The sequence below is a fragment of the Liolophura sinensis genome, chromosome 3, assembly GCF_032854445.1.
Source record: "Liolophura sinensis isolate JHLJ2023 chromosome 3, CUHK_Ljap_v2, whole genome shotgun sequence".
NCBI classification, from domain to species: Eukaryota; Metazoa; Mollusca; class Polyplacophora; order Chitonida; family Chitonidae; genus Liolophura; species Liolophura sinensis.
Genome location: NC_088297.1, coordinates 12669122 through 12690538, shown reverse-complemented (window position 1 = coordinate 12690538; position 21417 = coordinate 12669122). Strand labels below are relative to the sequence as shown.

At 39.1% G+C, this 21417-nt stretch overlaps 1 protein-coding gene across 1 annotated transcript; it reads right to left on the bottom strand.

The window, feature by feature from the left end:
• Window positions 1-4568: 4568 nt before the first annotated feature.
• On the bottom strand, window positions 4569-19455 carry LOC135463372 (excitatory amino acid transporter 2-like). Its single transcript, XM_064740631.1, has 12 exons — window positions 19314-19455; window positions 13785-13859; window positions 13021-13143; window positions 12921-12983; window positions 11792-11876; window positions 11273-11315; window positions 9913-10003; window positions 7837-7963; window positions 7323-7556; window positions 6516-6710; window positions 5993-6127; window positions 4569-5372 (listed from the first exon to the last, which is right to left on the bottom strand). The coding sequence occupies exons 1-12, from the start codon at window positions 19453-19455 to the stop codon at window positions 5150-5152; spliced, it is 1536 nt and encodes a 511-aa protein (XP_064596701.1). The 3' UTR covers window positions 4569-5149.
• Window positions 19456-21417: the final 1962 nt, after the last annotated feature.

The following is a 21417-nucleotide window of genomic DNA, read 5'->3' as shown; positions in this document are numbered from 1 at the left end:
AGGAATATTTCACTTATACGACGGCGGCCAGCATTATGGTGGGTGGTGGAAACCGGGCATATATATATATGTGGCAATCCCGTTTGGTTGGATTAAGGTCAGAAGATTAAAACGAAAATGCCATATCTCACCTATCTGTATAACCAATTAACGCTGTCATGCACCTGTGTTACACAGGCATCCCTTTTAATTATTTAAATGTGCAGTTATGTAACTATATACACACAGAGAAGCAGTAAAGCGTACACAAAGCCGAGCACAAACAGAGATACATCCATGGTGGCATTTTTGGTTTTGTATAGTAGTTATCAGACCAAAACATCTCCAAATACCATGTAACGCCTTGTCGAGTGCTGGAAATTTTACTGAGGGTGAAGCGTTTCTGCTGGGGAATCTGTAACACAGACTATGTCGACCATTGACGTAAAAACATTATGATTAACATCACTGCGTGTCAAAATAGGGTATCAAAACTGAACAATTCACCACGCCCTCAAAGTGAATACCTCTCTTTCTGCTCCAGCCATTCCACGGTCACCTGGTAGCATTACAGTCAGCATGTCATACTTACAGGGCTTATCTGAGACAACAAGAGGAATTCTCAATCAGCACTCTATTAGAACAGCTTGTAAACCTGTATGCAGGGACCTATTCCGTAGCGAAATGTACATTCGCTAAACTCAATAATCTCTACAAACCCATAGTGGCAATGATTCCGCAGTATTTCAACACCTTTGTGACTCTGGTCACATCTTGTCTAATGAAAATGTCTAAGTTCTTAACAAAGAGTCTAGATGCTTTGAACTTGGATAAAAAAAGGCTATTCTAGTCCGTGCTGTATAGTCCACTCTAAAGAGCAACTGTGGTTTAACATATGAAAAATATGAAGAATATAAGAAATATTTTAGTGTATGTTTTTTGAGAGTTTAAAAAATCTCATAACCCTTTACATGTCTAATAATTTGCAAGGAACATCACTGCATTTTATGTTGCCTAATTATGCTTAAGCCAGCGTGCCAGGGGACGTGCAAGTTGCAACAATTTAAGCATTTCGAGTTCGGATAGAAACCAAACTGTTGACATGAACAGTTAGAATAAAACCCTAACTGAGGTATATTGACGAGATGCCTGATTTTGCCGGTAAAGTGTGACCACGTGCCAAGTGTCACGCTGTTGTCGCTGATCTGGGTTTACTCTCTATGCTGAATCCTCTTCTATATTCCTAACGTTTAGTCAGTGTGTTCACGTGTCAAAAACCTGCAGGAGTGAGGAATGTGAAAGTACAAAATACGAGCGATAAATAAGAGGGATTAAGACATAAACTCCAGTATGTACAATATTAATTAGTGAAAAGGAATCAATATAGACAAAATTATGGTTTCTGGGGAAATGATGGAAATTAAGCTTTCCAAAACTTTGTGCCTGTCGCCAATAAGCTGTTTCCACTGCATATGGTCGGGATTTCATTTCGACCATTTCGATTTACATTTCAGTTGCCGAACAAACAAGTCCACGTGACCAAGTTTAAGCAATATGACCCTCGACAGTTACAGACAGTTGTGCAAAATCCGTGTATTTTATTCCATTCGTTGTGACATTTGAGACTTTACATAAATTCGAGGACAGTTTTAAATTCCAAAATTTCGAAAAATACATTTTAAGAAATTATATTGGAGTTGAATTCCGGGCTGTCGCCGAAGACGGTAAGGTTGTATGCCATGGGCATAAATGACCATGTGCTTTTGTTTATCCTACCCATAACACATTGCGCACATGCGTACTGAGGCACTACTCAAAAACTTATCTGGCCTCTATCAGAGACTTGCTGAACAGTTATTTGGCACAGACACCGTAGAAGCTACGGTTTACATTTGTTTGTCACTTATATAATCACGGAATACCACCTTATTTTCGTCAAACATTAGAATTAAGTGGTTCGAATTTCTTCCTCGCAAATGGAGAACTAGAAGATTAAAATTAAAATATGAGCATAAAATGAGTGTTTACACACGGCTTGTGCAGAGAGTGAGTGAGTGAGTGCTTCGGGGTTTAACGTCGTACTTTTTCAGTCATATAGCGACGAAGGAATCCTTACAGTGTATGTAATGTGCCTCCTTGTTGCAGGACGGATTTCCGCCACTCTTTTATCTAGCTCTGCTTCACTGAGACGACTTACCGAAGGCAAGTAAGCCGCCACGCCAAGCCATTATACTGATACGGGTCAACCAGTCGTTGCATTATCCCCTTAGCGATGAACGCCAAGTGAGGAAGTTACAACTTCCTCTTTTGGTGTGACCCAACCCAGGAGTTTGTGCAGAGAAAAGAAAGTAAAGTGTCTATAAACCTGTTATGATATCTTTTTGTCGATCAGTAATATCTACGACAGATGGCTAAAAAGCCGCTTTAGAAGCCAATTAACTTAATTATCCTAGTCCATTTAATGGAAAGTTGTGTATCCTTACTATGAAACTAAGACATGAGGACCACTTCAATCAAACATGACATGCTGATGAGGAAAATGTTAATCAAATGCTTTGTTTTTTTATGTATTTAATCCTTCATCCGATTAAGAACAACTAATCGTCAAGATCCTGTGGCAGGGAGCAGGCAGCGTGGCGTTGCGTGGCGTAATCGAATCTGCCCATCTTCTGACATTAATAAGGTAGGCGATGAGTGCCACTGTCTATTCACCCGCCGCAGAGTCTCTAACGCCAGCAAAACCTACTTGCCGATTATATATATTACCATCATCGAATGGTCTTTGGATACTCTGCAGAGTGGCAGAAATAATATAACCTGAGATATTTAGGAAACAGCTTGGATACAGGCCTAAACAGCCACTGCCATTTTTTCATGACGTGTTTGGTAACTCTATTAATCAAATTTAATCAAGAATTCTTTAAGTAATACGGGGCCATGGGATGCGCCATTTTAGTGCAACCGGAAACAAGATGTCTCGTCACTCGTACCCCACATAAATATGGTGATACCTAAAGTTTTCATGTCAATAGACAAGGGCGATATGTTCTATCTCTTTGTTACCTAAGGTCCATTTATGTCATTAGACAAATTTATCTTGGAAGAGTTTATTTGGAAACATTTTGTCAATAGACAATGTTAGTAGAGCTTGCTTTTGGTGATACTTAAAGTTTTCACTTCAAATGTCCATTTGTTACTTAAGGTTTTGACATGTCAGTAGGCAATGTCGGTAGAGCTTGTCAATGTGATGCCAGTATGCGCTAGTATGAAGTAAATGTTTCCAAAGAGGGACACAACACGGGTAGCTGGGAAAATAACAACAAAAACGACAATAACAACAACAAGGATATTTGCACTAAAAATTATATGGAATAACTGATAGTCAAAAGCAGTATAATCGAGGTACAATATACATACACTGAATGCATTTTTCATCAGAAGAAGGAAATATATGTGCGAATCGCCTTCGAATTCCAGGCACCACAGCATTCCTGAGAGCCCCACCGAACGGACTTCCAACTTTCTCGTCGCAGCAAAGATGATTGACATGTTTGGCCACTCCCTCATCATCGTGGGAAATCTTATCAGCCAGGTGGGCCGATTTCTGGCCTTTGCTTTTATCTCCAAGCCAAGCTACAGCCTCGCGTTATTTGCTGTTGAAGGTAAGTCTATTATCCTGTGTATGACAAAGAACAAAGCGTGTCTCTTTTCTGTGCAAATATTACTAGATTTTGATGTTGGTTACGTCACATCAGTGGTTCACGTGATCAGATTCATGCGCTCTAAATGCATGATTGTTAAAAAAAATGTAGGAATAAGAACTGTTTTGATTGGTGGAAGTGGGTAGCGTATCTCATTAGTATATAAATACACGGAAAATAGTACGGTGAAGAGTATTGGGACCAATTCCTTGGTGGAGATTGAGATTTAAGTATGGACGCTGAAATCATTGATAAGTTAAAGGCGAGAGGTCATTGCATCCAGTAAAATGTTAATTAGCGTGGCCTTCATCATTGGCCTATAATTCTATTCATCATCCCAGTTGTTGTTGTTGTTGTTGTTGTTGCATGACTGGTGTTTAGCAGTGCATGGAGGGCCACAGCTAGTTACCTTAGTAACCAAATACCGGAAGGAAGTCAGATGTACAGGTGTCCTTCAGACGGTGCACATTACGGGCAAAGCAGTTGGCTTTCTCTTCAGTGGATATCTGGCTCAGGCCCTTGGGGCGCCAGTCTTCCTTGCTGTCGCTTGTATGGCACTGATTCTCCTTATCACTGCTCACAGCGCGAAAACGGAGAGGAAGAAGAAAGGTGTGAGTGATTAACGGTTAACACGAGTGTGATCATGATAAAGTATTGAAGCCTTCCAAGGTGAAAGTGTTCAATTTGTCTGTCTTTCGGAACAAGGGACTTTATATAAAGCCTTATTTTTCATCACCAGGGGGAGAGTTGATGGGATAATTTAACCTAATTGTCGAACAAAATGATTTTCCGTTTTGTTTTGGGGTTCTTTGTTTTTGAAACGCATGCATGTTGTTATAGGACAGGTTTAATGAAAAAATTTGGACTTAAGTCTAAGATTGCCTCGTGATCCCCGGGCCAGATGCTAAACTCACGAATTATTAAAGTCATGCCTGAAGTCATTGTACAATTAATTCACACAGGCAAGATACATTCGAGAAAGTGTCAGATCATGGAAAGTGATGGCAACAGTTACTATTGTAGAGAATGTTATCGCCCATGAGCTTGGAACTCTTTAATTTCGAAGGGAAAACAAGATTAACCCGAGCTTAACACACATATTGTAAACAGGAATTAACTGTCTTGAGTCTCTGGAAATATGATAATGGGCCCAAAAAAAGATACCGAAATCAGATATAGACGCCTGTATACGGTAACATTCGGTCTTTGAAAAAAAAAGTATCATAACTTCTCTGTACTCCTTATAAAATGATTTTTTTGTAATAATGCATAATCAACAATCTTAAGCCGTCTTTTCAAGTATCTAACAGCACGTCTGTGTCACTGCTTGTAACTCAGTGTACAGGATTGTACACTGTATGTATTTGAGTCCTCTGTCAGCCTGGTGCATGCGACATTTATTTAACTTAGGCTTACAGATGAGTTGTTCATCTGACAGCAACGTACTTGCAACGTACTTGCAGCTGAGATCACAGATTGGAGGATTCCAACGTGTAACGATCTGGTTTTCTTTCAGATTCCGTCTCCAACACGCCCGAATCTTGTATACCTGAGTTAACTGAGTGTTTTTTGCTAACGTCTAGATATAACGCGTCTTTTTCTAAGGGAGGTAAGCTGTTCTTGCACCAGCGATACGTAAATAGGGCGCAGAATACATGGCTAACTCCGTTACTTGAGGAGCGCATGCGGTCCCTGAAAATAAAAAAAAATCTTGGGTGTTATCATAACATTTGCAGAATTTACAGTAATATCGTCAATAACAATTGCCTTTTCTCGATGTAGCAGTTTCTAGTGCTGAAAACTGGCCACGCCGGGTTTCACACCAGCGATCTTAGAGTCAGGTCAGCAATATATATTAAGGGTCTAGATGTCTAGACCAAAAGGTATAACTTCCACTCGGCGATTATGTGGAAGTATTTGACTGACAAGTACCACTGGACGACAATGTGGATGTCTTTGACTGACAAACACCCCTCAAGGATAACGATGCTATTGTCTTTGACTCACAGGTACCTGACGATTATCGACGATAATATTGATAGGTTAAGTATTGCTCTTGACTAGCAAGTACCACTCGACGATAATGTGGATGTCTTTGACTTACAAATACCACTCGGCGATGATGATGCTGAGGAATGCTATTGCCTTTGACTTACAGAAACCAATGGACGATAATGTTGAAAAGATAGGCTATTGCTCTTGACTAGCAAGTACTATTCGACGATAATGTGGATAGGATATATTGTTGTCTCCGACTTACAAGTAAAACCCTACGATAATGTAAATGGAGTAGAATAATGCGTTTGACTTACAGGTACCATTCCACAGCGAGCAGGAGGGCTACGTCCTCAGCGGGAAAGTTGAGAGTCTCCAAGATGATGACGATGACGACGATACTGGAGCTGGGGATTGCGGGTAAGGCCATTACTGAGATCGCTGTCAGCACTCTGAGGGAAACAATGGAAACACTGATGAGAGACAAAGATCTGGGCGTCTAACCAAGTAAATGATAGTGATTCAATAACTGGTTGTTTTATTCGATTGACTGATTCGCCATTCGCTTACAGACATATGTATGAATATGTAAACCTTTTTAAAGCTTGGCCTAGAAATAGGTGATGTACGTCAGTAGAATCTTCCCTTGACTCCTTTCCCAGCCTTACCTTTGCCTTTCTCAGTAATGATTACTTTCCAAACCTTATCCTATTATGACTCTACCAGCCTTACCAATGGCTAATTTCTCAGCTTTAGCCTTTCTGGCCACATTCCCAGCTCAAACCTATTACGACTACTATCGCAGTTTTACAATATGATGTCTATCCTTCCCAGACTTACCCTATAATAACTACTTTCCCGGCATTCATCTCCATGTGATTTATCTGCCCAATGAAAATGGCCGACGCTGTGATGAAGAGGGCACTGCCGTTGGCACTAAGCGTGACCGTGAACGGCACTACAAATCGTGACACTCTCACATCAACCCCGTGGTAACGCTCACAGCACGTGATCATTTCGGGAATCGCCACCGCCCTGAAGAGCAAAGACCAAGTCTTAATTGTCAGTTAAGGACAGATCCTTTCAAAACTGTACGCAATATTCCTATACATGTTAGGACCACCTCGGTGGTCTAATGGTTAGAACGTCCGCCTCGAAGTCCGGGATCAAACCGCTGTCGGGTCATACCAAAGACTTAAATATGGTACTTATTTCCGCCTCGCTTGGCCCTCAGAACTGAGAGGCTAGAGCAGGGAATACGACTGTCAGCTCTTGTCTTTTCCAAAGTGTTAACGAGTTTGTGTATTAAGTCCGATCACACCATTTTAAGGACTTTTAGACGAGTAACATCCCATAAATTGCAACTAACATTATCTTAATCAGCTTAAGCTGTGATACTGGGAGGTCTGTCCGTTGCTAGGCCATAAACATGTACATATACAGTCAAAACAAAACTGGGGTAAATTGCAAAGAACCCGGATTTTACCGGCAATGTCTGTGGCCAGCCTTTACCCAGAAGCTCTGCGTTTGCACTCTGTGCTGTAGTCTTTTATATTAACTGCAAAATGAGAGTTTCAGAAGTGTTGCGACAGGAAGTATGATTTTACGTTCTTAAACCATGACAAAGCAAAAACAATGACAACTTACGTGCTCGTTGAAGCAAATGCTATGGACCAAGCTGGGAAAACGTTGACCAAAAAGCGGAGAGGATTGGAGAAAAAGCACAAAAAGTAAAGGAGAGGGATAAAGACGAGTTGTTGGAACAACACCCCTACGGTTACAGTCAAAATGAGGAGGCCAAGTTGGAGGAATCGAGTCTGAAGATCGTCAACGTTTAATATGGACACCATAATGAGACTGGCGACACCTATCGGGGTAAACCTGAAAAACACACCATGCATGGGATGCAACTCACATGAAAACTTAACAGCTATTGCTGTTACGAGGATGGAAAAAACATGAAAATGCAATATGGATATTACATTCCTCATGGCTTAAGGTAAAAACACCTCGTGTTTCTGACAAGTTTGTGGCATACTGGAAATTACTCATCTGGTCATAGCGATTTTGCCAGTGAGATACATGTCAACTGAAATTGGGCTGCATTTAAGTAGTCTGATGTATGATATACGGTGTAACACGACATAAAAGGCATATTTACCATAGAAACCAACGTAAAATTTTGAGCACCACCTCCATGGCGGAATTGAAAAAGTTGTGAAAAGGTCTGCCGGTCTCTCCAATGGAGCCTGTGGCTATGCCGAGAACTGTCGCGCAGAAAATGATTCCTGTTAACACAACAGCACGAAGAGATCTACTGTTTTTTATATATGTTTATAACCGGGCATAACCAAAGATATGTCGTATGTGTTATCACATAAAAAAATCTGATAGAAATCTTTTACATGTGCTTATATTAATCTATTCAGACTAAATGGATGTAACAAAACGACTTTACAATTTGATGTGATAGAAATCTCTATCGTGTGCTTATATTAATCTATTCAGACTAAATGGATGTAACAAAACGGCCTTACAATTTAATGTGATAGAAATCTTTTACATGTGCTTATATTAATCTATTCAAACTAAATGGATGTAACAAAACGACTTTACAATTTGATGTGATAGAAATCTTTTACATGTGCTTATTTTAATCTATTCAGACTAAATGGATGTAACAAAACGACTTTACAATTTGATGTGATAGAAATCTTTTACATGTGCTTGTATTAATCTATTCAAACTAAATGGATGTAACAAAACGACTTTACAATTTGATGTGATAGAAATCTTTTACATGTGCTTATTTTAATCTATTCAGACTAAATGGATGTAACAAAACGACTTTACAATTTGATGTGATAGAAATCTCTATCGTGTGCTTATATTCATCTATTCAGACTAAATGGATGTAACAAAACGGCCTTACAATTTGATGTGATAGAAATCTTTTACATGTGCTTATATTAATCTATTCAGACTAAATGGATGTAACAAAACGACTTTACAATTTGATGTGATAGAAATCTTTTACATTTGCTTATATTAATCTATTCAAACCAAATGGATGTAACAAAACGACTTTACAATTTGATGTGATAGAAATCTTTTACATGTGCTTATTTTAATCTATTCAGACTAAATAGATGTAACAAAACGACTTTACAATTTGATGTGATAGAAATCTTTTACATGTGCTTATATTAATCTATTCAAACTAAATGGATGTAACAAAACGACTTTACAATTTGATGTGATAGAAATCTTTTACACGTGCTTATATTAATCTATTCAGACTAAATGGATGTAACAAAACGACTTTACAATTTGATGTGATAGAAATCTTTTACATGTGCTTATTTTAATCTATTCAGACTAAATGGATGTAACAAAACGACTTTACAATTTGATGTGACAGAAATCTCTATCGTGTGCTTATTTTAATCTATTCAAACCAAATGGATGTAACAAAAAGGCTTTTCAATTTGATGTAATAGAAATCTTTTACATTTGCTTATATTAATCTATTCAAACTAAATGGATGTAACAAAACGGCTTACAATTTGATGTGATAGAAATCTTTTACATGTGCTTATATTAATTTATTCAAACTAAATGGATGTAACAAAACGACTTTACAATTTGATGTGATAGAAATCTTTTACACGTGCTTATATTAATTTATTCAAACTAAATGGATGTAAGAAAACAGCTTTTCAATTTGATGCGATAGAAATCTTTATCGTGTGCTTATATTAATCTATTCAAACTAAATGGATGTAACAAAACGACTTTACAATTTGATGTGATAGAAATCTCTATCGTGTGCTTATGTTAATCTATTCAAACTAAATGGATGTATCAAAACGGCCTTACAATTTGATGTGATAGAAATCTTTTACACGTGCTTATATTAATCTATTCAAACTAAATGGATGTAACAAAACGGCTTTAACTCTTTAGCACAACACTTCTTTGAGGCCATATATTTAACTATACAAAAGTATATGCTGTGAAATAAAGGGTGAAGTAAAACATCAACCTTTGAAGAAAGCTGATATTAAAGTTATATACAACACAATTTGAGGAGACAAAAGTAGACAAAGTATTAAAAACAACTGACAACACTGGAACTGATCATGAACAGGTTTTGAAATTTAAAACAATTTTGCACGTTCATTTTAATCCAACGCTTCATGTATAGATATTGTGATAATTTAAGCAGGTAACTCACCGATAATATTCGAACCGGAAGTTGTCCCTAACGTCTTAGTTAGAACCGTTGTGTTTTCATTTGTCGTTTTTTCTCCATACTGCGTTTGGGTCTGGAGAAATGATGGGCAGAAAACAGATGCATTAAACTATAAAGCAGTCACACACTTGGAGAAAATGTACTGTGTAGAAAAAGATTTTTGTCGGTAGACCTACAATTGGTAATTTTTAAAATATTTTACTCCTTTAATCTTGGAACTGGCAAGAAATCTTGGGGATTTATTATTCATTTCTTCATTTGGATGTTGTTGTTTTCTCCCACCATAATGCTGGCCGCCATTGTATAAGTGAAATATTCTTGAGTACGATGTAAAACACCAATCAAATAAATAAATTACTAAATAAAGAAATTTTATTGTTGCCTACCGCTATACTCAAGAATTGTTCGCTTACACAAAGACGGTCTGTTTTAATTGTAGTGGAACCGGAGAACGCGTGATGAACCACCAGCCCTTGACAAGAGACTGACAAATTTCCCCACGTGTGACGTACCATTCTGGTAGAAGACGAGTAGTTTTAAAGGAAAGTTAAGCTGGCAAACAGCCATACGGGTGCCGTTATCCGATATTGTCATCAATCATGCACTAAGGTTTATTTATTTATTTATTTATTTATTTGATGGGTGTTTTACTCAATACTCGTACTCAACAATATTTCACCTATATACGACGGCGGCCCAACATTATGGTGGGATGGAAACCGGGCATGCACTAAGAGCAAGGGAATCTACAAATGATAGTCCAAATGCAAGGAATGGAGCCTTACATATATAATATACGAGTGAGTGATTGAGTGCTTGGGGTTTAACGTCGTACTTAACAATTTTTCAGTCATATGACGACGAGGAAGTCTTTAAGGTGCATTTACGTGTAATGTGCCTCCTTGTTGCAGGACGGATTTCCACCGCTCTTTCATCTATTGCTCCTCACTGAGACGACTTACCGAAGGCAAATAAGCAGCCCTGCCCTAGCCATTACACTGATACGGTGTCAACCAGTCGCTGCACTATTCCCTTAACGCTGAACGCCAAGCTACAACTTTCTCGTTTGAAGCCACAACTTTCTCGTTTAAAGTCTTAGGTGTGACTCGACCCAGGTTTGACCATGGATCTACCGTTCCCGAAACGGACGCTCTACCAACCGTGCTATAATATATGAGAATAGATATTATGTTGACTTTAAATGTTATATATCAAAATTTCCAAAACAGTTGGGAAATTCCAACTTAACACCTCTAGGCTTAGCTATGTGACGACACATAAATGAAAAGGGACGAATGAGAGGACAGCATGCAGACAGATAACAAGTTGTCGTCATGGTTACCGTCTGGAAACACGCCGTGATCACGTTGTCCGGGAATATATTTCTGCAAAAGAACAAAACGGTAAATTTGTATCACAGATGTAGAGAGTATAATAATAAAAGTAAAACGATTTCTATGTTAGGTGACAAACGTTGTTGATTACGTGGAAATCGTTTATTTATTTAAATTGTGTTTTTCATTCCATTGTCATTGAGCAGATTCCGACGACGAAACAAACCTTTACAAAACAAATGACAAACCTCTTCACCTTAAAGCAAAAAAAAGCTGTCAGAATGATGGGAGCATCGGTAGAACTTTAAGGTTCAAGTCCGACAGTCTCAACTTCGGAAACCATACAGGGGTTTTCCAAGTCCATGATCCAATGACCCAAAATTTCCAATATAACTCAAAACACCAGTTCCCAGAGAAATATGTAAAAAAAATAATATATAAATAGTAAGTAGAGCTACGCGTGAAGATCACTTATATAAGGATTTGTCCTTATAGACGAACACATATTTTTTGGTGTCTATACTTACCTTATTAGATCAGCAAATATGTCCTGAGTCTGTAGATCCTGGGTACTGGGGACAGGGGCGGTGGTGTTAGCTACTGTCTGCAATCCTGGGGGGTAGACCAAAGACTTGGATTGGTTAAAAATTTTCAACATGAGAAGATTGTCTAGATACATGTAGCTTTGATTGATCATTTCAGGCTCCAGTTGAATTTCTCCATTTAGGATTTGCTTTATGGGTTATCGCATATGTGCTTGCCTTTGATCTGAAGTAGTGCATATCAAAAATGCACGTGTTACCCTGTGTAGCATGACTTGGCAGCCATATTGGATTTACATGAAAACGCTTTAAGAACTTTCTTCTCTGTAAACACGGAACCGATTGTCTTCAAATTTGTGACAAGAAGTTAGGTGGCAATTAAAACTTCTCAGTATGAATCTTTTCCATATGTAAACCGAAAATAGCACAAAAGTAGGTCAGCTGCACAATAAGGATCGACCAAAAATATTTCTGAGACCCTCTGGACCTCTCGATTATGAATTTCAAAGAATTATTTCCATTCAAGTTTCATGTAATCGCCAAAAATAAAAGGTTTCAAAATTTAACATGTGGGTGTTGTATAGTACTTTATTAATCTTTGTATAGTACTTTATTAAACTTACATAGAAAGACCTAAAAGTGGTAGTAAATTTTCATCAGATTTTAACGACACATAGGACTATTTCAGGGCATGCCTAGGAGTGGTGTCGTGAAAATACGGAGCAAAAGTTGGTCACGTGGTTTGGCAACACTGTTGAATTTCGTGAAACTTAGAATTTTTGTTAAACGTCTTTTTCTTTCAACAACTAATATTTTATATTCTTGTAGACTGACTCTAGGTACATTGATTTTGAGACAGGCGTCAGAATTTTCAATGCTCGCCACTGGTCGAAAATATGACGTCACAGAAGATTTTTGGTAAAACCTTCACGAATTCTGATGTTTTTTCAAGCCGCTGACTGCTGCATTCTATGGCAGCCGGATAAGATCATCATCGCACCATGGTTCCATTACCGGGCGATGGCTCGACGACGGAAAACGATGGTACGATGGCACGCAGGGATGACACGATGACATGATGATGCTAAGTTATGGTACGATGGCACGATGCTACCAACGTTGTGTTTGTCCTTGTTGTTTTTGTTTTTATCCTTATCATTATTGTTATTGTTGTTACCTGGTTTTATCCTTATCATTATTGTTATTGTTGTTACCTGGTTTGATGGTCACCGCAAGGATAATGCCGAAGATACAGCCCAGCAGGTTTGTGGCGACGATGTAGCCGAGAGCGATCAAACTGATCTTACCGTTAGATCGGGGGTTCAGAGAGGCCGTACCTGTAGAAGGAGGAAAAAGTACCAGTCAAAGTATCATCAGAGATTTTGTGAAAAGGTTTTGAAGAGTACAGACTAAGAATTATCATGGTAGACGATTTGGATACTGATTTCATTAACCTGTGGCCGAGGTAGTTAACAAGCAAGGGCGGCGCAATGACCCAGGAGACTTTCAAAAATGTGGTTGCTATGATTTCAATTCCAATTCATCCTGGCTTCCTATAAGGCCGTAAGTGGAAAGGTATGCCAGCAAACTGCGGATGGTGGTGGGTTTCCCCTGGTCCCTGATCGGTTTTTTCCCACCATAATGTTGACCACCGTCGTATACGTGAAATATTCTTGAGTACGGTGTAAAACTCTAGTCAAATTCATTTCATAACTTTGCGAACAACATTCCTGGCGTCTTTCCACATCATCACTGCAAACTTCTGATAGCTTCTTTTTGCGTGATTCCGTCCTAATTTCGTACTTCACATGCTTTCTTAGTTCTTTGATCATTTGTGTTGAACCTTGTTCTGGGAATTGACCTTGTGATTTTTGACCTGAAACGTCCAGTTTGGTTGACGGCTGGTATATGATTGTCTAATTGGTCCGTATTCGCAATACTTACACGAATGTGTATGAAGGAAAAAGTTACAAAATACCTGAAATCACACTGGAGACGATTAAAGGGATGATCATCATTCTCAACAGTCGCAAAAAGATCTCCCCCGGTAGACCTGTGGAAAAATTGCAAGGAAGTAAGCAACGAAACCTTGTTCACACAATTATCACTGTTTTAGCTATTGCTTAAACTTGCTCGGAGAATTTAGTCTAACAACTGTGGAATAAATATATCTATATATAGAGATGATTCACAGCTAGAGTCAGTATTGTTTATAACTGTTCATAGCTGAACATTGTTGTCAAGTACATGTAGGTGTTTGTGACTGGGAGAATAAATAAATGTCCCCATGCACACAAGAAGTGGACGATTAATATTCGTTTGATTTTATTTGATTGGTGTTTTACGCCGTACTCAAGAATTTGTCACTTATTCGACGGCGGCCAGCATTACGGTGGGTGTAAACCGAGCAGAGCCCGGGGAAAACTCACGACCATCTGCAGGTTACTGGTAGACCTTCCCACGTACGGCCGGAGAGGAAGCCGGTATGAGCTGGACTTGAACTCACAGCGACCGCATTTGTAAGAGACTTCTGGGTCATTACGCTAACCAGCTGAGCCATGGAGGTCACTGTACGATTAATAGGTCATCATCAAATCACTTACGATTCCACATACCTTTTGGTACGAAGTACATTCAGACTACAAACATTAACCACATAATTTATTTCTTTGAACGCTAACTAAAGTCATATCCAGGAGACTCCGAAGGCAGTGGCCCTGAAGCCTCTCACCTATGCTGTCACCGTGAGTTCAAGTCCAGCTCATGCTGGCTTCCTCTGCGGTCGTACCTGGGAAGGTCTATCAGCAACCTGCGGATGGTTGTGGGTTTCATCCGGGCCGTCGTATAAGTAAAATATACTTGAATACGACATAAAACACAAATGAAATAAATTAAATAAAAAAAAGAAATTTTTACTTACACGATTGAATTTTCAAATACACGATTGAATTTTCAGTTTCAATGACACGGTTTTATGTGTAGCGGAAATAGGAGTGCCTGTTGTAGAAGTGAAACATTCTTAGCGTTTTCACTTTCCAGTCAGTCATCATATGCATTTAAATGAAATCTTGGTCGGAAGATTTTATATCCTACAGCATCGTTAACATTTTCTATTTTTTGCTGTACGGGTGAGTTCTGTATGCCGGGGTGAACAGGTTAAACCTCGGCGCACGCGGCCTTGACTCGTACATTCTTCGACCGTCTATAAATACTAGCACACCACGGAAGAGATAACGGTGAATATACCATGGCTTTAAAACGTTGGCTGCTTGTTTAATGTCGTAAACGAATAAGGGTGCTTCTCACCAACGATATATATACAACAAACTCCCCAGGAAGTATAAGATTTACATTGGTCTATATTTACAGCTGGACTTTCGTAAAGGCATACACATGGCCAAAGGTCAAAAGGCCTTAGAAGATGCGGCTTGTGTAGGAGATGTATAAGTTGATACTACAAGTATTTACATAAAAGGTTACAATGAAAACCTTCACTGTCGTCTACAGTTTGTTTGGCCTATATATATATATATATATGTAGGCCAAATATACTCTAGCTATAGCATCAACAATAACAAAAGAACTGTATTCCAGGTCTTTCTACACATGGGGGTGAAGAATCTTCTTCAAAAGGAAGTCAGAAGAATGATCTTTACAAGTATCGGTATCGAACTCTTTTGTACATAAATCAAGTATCACGTTTACAATCTCAAACAAACGCATATCGTGAGTCAGATACTGCTGTACGCCTTCAAAGTCGTCAAAAGCCAAGAGTACATGCAGTCTGTGTGAATGGGTTGACGCTGATGGTCCGGAACTCCCTAATGCACCGGGGTAAATTAAGCGGATTCGGACTTCGTATGTACTCTAAACAGAAAAGGGGGCGTCCGTTGCTCACTTGGTTAGCACGTTAGCACAGCGTAGTGACCCAGGAGCCTCTCACCAGTGTGGTCGCTGTGAGTCCAGCTCATGCTGGCTTCCTCTCTGGCCGTAAGTGGAAAGGTCTGGCACCAACCTACGAATGGTCGTGGGTTTCCGCCGGGCTCTGTCCGGTTTCCTCCCACCATAATGCTGGCCGCCGTCGTATAAGTGAAATATTTTTGAGGACGGAGTAAAACAACAATCAAATAAATAAAATAAATAAATAAATAGAAAAAAGTCGACTTCAGTTATCGCACTGGGAGGAAGAATTGAAATTAAGATAATAACACTGACCTACAGTCGGACACCAGCTGACCTATATATCTATTTGTAGGGGTTGTTTTGAGGTTATTTTCTTACTGGCCGTTTGGACAAGCAGCAATCATATAATTATAAACAGAATCTTCACTTTATATCAAAAGTTAATTTGCATTAAACATTTATGTCAATCCGGAGTCACTGCAGCACATCTTGAGATTACAGTCTTTGCACGTTGAAATGATACAATGATATCGCTGCGAGTTCAAGTCCAGCTAATGCTGGCTTCCTCTCCGGCTGTAAGTGGGAAGGACTTCCAGCAAATACTAGATGGTCGCCCGCTTTCCTCCCACGATAATACTGGGTGAAATATTTTTGAGTACGGCGTAAAAGACCAAGCAAATAGATAAATAAATTAAAGTGATACAAACGTATTCCTACTTTAAGTACGTCTGCCTGAACCATGTATATATATATATTTTTTTTCAAACTGAACCCGTTGAGCACTACCAATATCTTTTTTGTCTACAATATACATATTAAACTGTAGTTTAATGTTAAGATGAACATCATCTAAATCAAGATTTTTCTTCAGAGATTGAGACTTTACACCAAACCGAAACCAGCATTGTTAAAATTGGTAAAACTGTTGTTCAATGTTAAGAAAATACATTATCTATATCAAGGTTTTTTTAACAAGAGGTTGGGATTTTACACCACAATGAAGCCAAAACTAATGCGTCCACAACATAGACGTAGATCTTTAGTTTAATGTTAAGAAAAATTATCATCAGAGGTTGGGATTTTGCACCAAATTATAGCCGGCCCTACCAAATTTAGTCAACCTTCAATATACATGCAGGCACAACTATACGCTTCACGGGGCCTCCGTGGTTCAGTTGGTTAGCTCGCTAGCGCAGCGTAATGACCCAGGAGTCTCTCACCATTGCGGTCGCTGTGAGTTCAAGTCCAGCTCATGCTGGCTTCCTCTCCGGTCTTAAGTGTGAAGGTTTTCAGCAACCTGAAAATGGTCGTGGGTTTTCCCCGCGCTCTGCTCGTTTTACACCCACAGTAATGCTGGCCGCTGTCGTATAAGTGAAATATTCTTGAGTACGGCGTAAAAAACCAATCAAATAAATATATATGCATCACTATTTAGAACAAGGTAAACTACATCCGGACTTTTTAATCCTAAATTCAGATATTACAGAGAAATGAAGTCAGCACCGCCAAAGTTAGTCTATCAACAGAACACAGTCATAATGTACTGTTACAAAGATCGTCAACTCTATCTAGATTTTACATTAATTCTGTCTATTTTGTGTTCAAGTTCAGCGTTTTTTTTTCATTTTTCTAAGCAAAGTACATTTGTGTAATACTAAAACTGGTTTTACGATGTGCAACTAAATAACAAACCTCCAAACCCACAATCAGAGCCAATGCAACGCTTGTAACAACTTGAACTGAGAATTCGAGGCGATATTAATACATTATAGTCGGATTGGTTCATAAACGAGTATTCAAATCAACCCGAAATTACTGTGAATCTAACACAGATTATCTACATCTATACTTTAACCTTTGGTGAAAGAGTCGGTTGTCTGAGAGCAGTGATATTGTTCGTGTTGAATGGTTATAGAGGGAATAATGAAATCAAGCCGTAATTACTGTGAATCTAAACTATTCATATTTCAGCATCGGATGAAGGATTCGTTGGTCACGACAGTGATATCTTCCCTGGTTGAAATGGATAAACAAAGTATTCAGATAAAGCTTGTCCATATTTTAGCATCGGATGAGGGATTCCATGGTCACGACAGTGATATCTTCCCGGTTGAAATGGTTAAACAAAGTATTCAGATAAGGCCTGTCCATACTTTAGCACCGGCTGAGGGATTCGTTGGTCTCATGACAGTGATATCTCCCCGGTTGAAATGGTTAAACAAAGTATTCAGATAAAGCTTGTCCATATTTTAGCATCGGATAAGGGATTCGCTGGTCTCATGACAGTGATATGTGCCCGGTTGAAATGGTTAAACAAAGTATTCAAATAAAGCCTGTCCATATTTTAGCACCGGATGAGGGATTCGATGGTCTCAGAACAGTGATATATTCCCGGTTGAAATGGTTAAACAAAGTATTCAAATAAAGCCTCTCCATACTTTAGCACCGGATGAGGGATTTGTTGGTCTCATGACAGTGATATCTCCCCGGTTGAAATGATTAAAGAAAGTATTTAAATAAAGCCTGTCCATACTTTAGCACCGGCTGAGGGATTCGTTGGTCTCATGACAGTGATATCTTCCCGGTTGAAATGGTTAAACAAAGTATTCAGATAAAGCTTGTCCATATTTTAGCATCGGATAAGGGATTCGCTGGTCTCATGACAGTGATATGTCCCCGGTTGAAATGGTTAAACAAAGTATTCAAATAAAGCCTGTCCATATTTTAGCACCGGATGAGGGATTCGTTGGTCTCATGACAGTGATATATTCCCGGTTGAAATGGTTAAACAAAGTATTTAAATAAAGTCTGTCCATATTTTAGCACCGGATGAGGGATTCGATGGTCTCAGAACAGTGATATATTCCCGGTTGAAATGGTTAAACAAAGTATTCAAATAAAGCCTCTCCATACTTTAGCACCGGATGAGGGATTTGTTGGTCTCATGACAGTGATATCTCCCCGGTTGAAATGATTAAAGAAAGTATTTAAATAAAGTCTGTCCATACTTTAGCACCGGATGAGGGATTCGTTGGTCTCATGACAGTGATATCTCCCCGGTTGAAATGGTTAAACAAAGTATTCAAATAAAGCTTGTCCATACTTTAGCACCAGATGAGGGATTCGCTGGTTTCATGACAATGATATGTCCCCGGTTGAAATGGTTAAACAAAGTATTCAAATAAAGTCTGTCCATACTTTAGCATCGGATGAGGGATTCGCTGGTCTCATGACAGTGATATATTCCCGGTTGAAATGGTTAAACAAAGTATTCAAATAAAGCTTGTCCATACTTTAGCACCGGATGAGTTATTCGCTGATCTCATGACAGTGATATCTCCCCGGTTGAAATGGTTAAACAAAGTATTCAAATTAAGCCTGTCCATACTTTAGCACCAGATGAGGGATTCGCTGGTTTCATGACAGTGATATGTCCCCGGTTGAAATGGTTAAATAAAGTATTCAAATAGAGCTTGTCCATACTTTAGCATCGGATGAGCAGCGATAAAGCTCCGATTCAATGGTTATACAAAGTGTATTTAGAACGAGCCGTAGTTGCTGTGAATCTTAATACATAAAAAGCAATAGTTGCTGTGAATCTTACCTATCCATACTTTAGCATCGGACGAGGGATTCGTTGGTCTGAGAGCGAATCCGAAAGCGAATCCCACTGCCACACCTAGCAGAGTCAGCAAGAGAAGAGCGTTTGATCGTATGAAAGACTTGCAGTTGATCCTCATCGCCATATTTTAAACCAGTATGTACGCCTGCTGGTTTACACACTGAGTCCGTGTTGGCGGAGGTTTACTCTCTATGAAAGGAAGACATGTGTGCTTATAGTGAGAGCTGTTAATGTAGGGTATATTTTCCGTCATAGCGCTGCTGCGCACATACTCAGCCCGTTTTGGATGACCTGTAAAACCTGTACATTTATCCCCGTACGCTCTCCCGTAGAAACAGTTATATTGCTGCGAGCCCCTAGCCGATACTTAAATCCAAATCAATCCATATCTTTTGTTTCTGTTTTTATTTTTAGTCTAAGCCAAAAAACAAAAAAAAATCTCTTAAACTAAAGACGTCTCGGAGTATGGTTTTTTCACATATTTGTTCTGCAGCTCGTATTCTGGTCTATAGAGTAGTTTATACCTTCTTGCAGTTTTCTACTGCGTAACCCAATTCCATAGTCGGCTTCTACAGGTCCTGACCTTGGGTTTGTGTGCAGAACTCTCAGGTGTGCACTTAATGCTGAAGACCCTAAACGTCGTGTACATCTACTATTTTGTTGGTTGATTTATTTAGTGGATTGCTGCTTAACTCGATACTGACCAGTTTCTTTCACTTATACATAGTTTTTTTGGGTGGAGGAAGCAAAAGTGTTAGACGTAAACCATCCAACTGTGGCTGGTCACTGAAGAACGTTCCCATCTGTGACCTACAGATAAGTATCTATGTGGCTACAGAGACACTCTTATACCAGCCGTCAACCAATAAGGACGTTGCAGGCCAATATCGCCAGGATAATTCTGAAAACGACCTTTCACACATATCACCAAAGAACTAAGAAAGTATGCAAAGTATGAAATTAGGACGGAATCCCACAAAGAAAAGCAACCAACAGTTTTCAGTGATGTTGAAAAGACCCAAGGTATGTTTTATGTGAAGGAGAGAAATCATTGTTCAAACCGTATGCACGCACCACTGTAGTTTATCAGTAAGACTCATTCATGAAGCAGAGTGCTAGAGGTTCTGGATTATACTCACTGTACAACTTTAGAAACTTAGCGTGAAGGCGTGTGATGGAATAACCTTGACGTACTAGTTTTTGCAGTAATAGCTTGTGACGTTAATTGAAATCGTCAAATGCAGAACCCTTCGGGACATTGCTGTTTAAGTAAAGAAAATTTGCAATGTAAATATCAAAACTATCTGTTTTGTAAAGTCTGCAAGAGAGGAACCCATTTTTGTGTTTGTACACATATAGGTTCAGATAAAATGTAAAATCTAGAGAAACTTTGGTTTCCTTTATATCCAGCAATGGGTGATATATATTTTTCATATTCTTTGCCAGATATTGATTTGTTTATCAATATACAGTTCATCAATATGTTGTTTAGAGAATGCGAAAGATCAGGTCTAGTGAGGATTACTCCTTAATAGTTTCTAATACTCATATAACAGGTATTCATGTAGGTCAGCCAATGGGGGTGGGGGTGGCGGGTGTTGGGTGGGTGGGTGGGGTTGGCGGGAGGCATCATTTGTCCCCGAATTTCACATAGATGACATTAATGAGAAATTCAAGCAACTCGACGAACAACGAAACACCCCTATAATGGTACTCCTTGTAGGCCTAAGGCCTGAAGCGTATTGTAGGCCCGCACCATATACTGGTGGAAGGCAAATTGTCTCTGAAGCATATTAGACAGTCACCGTTGGACCAAGTTACTGACGTGAAGTCCAGTCTGCAAAAGAGCGCATGTCCTAATAATTTGAATCAATGGACTTCCAAGCCTTAAAAACCTCGTTCACAGACGGGAGCTAACTTTAAAGAAGGGACACAACTCTGTCGGCATGAAAGCCGCCGGTCTGGTTGTTTTCGTTAAAAGGCAACCAAGAAAGGCTTATCAACGGGAAAGGACTAGGGCAAGTCGAGAGGTCACAGAACAACCTCTCTCGTCAAATGAATATTCTTGATAAATGGCTCTAAATGG

Excerpts from the sequence above, each read along its gene's own strand:
- LOC135463372 (XM_064740631.1), bottom strand. The coding sequence starts at position 19,455 with ATGGCGATGAGGATCAACTGCAAGTCTTTCATACGATCAAACGCTCTT. Across the intron at positions 12,984-13,020 it reads TGCGGTGACCATCAAACCAG|GTAACAACAATAACAATAAT; the intron begins GTAACAACAATA and ends GGATAAAACCAG. Across the intron at positions 10,004-11,272 it reads TCACGGCGTGTTTCCAGACG|ACCCAAACGCAGTATGGAGA; the intron begins GTAACCATGACG and ends TCATTTCTCCAG.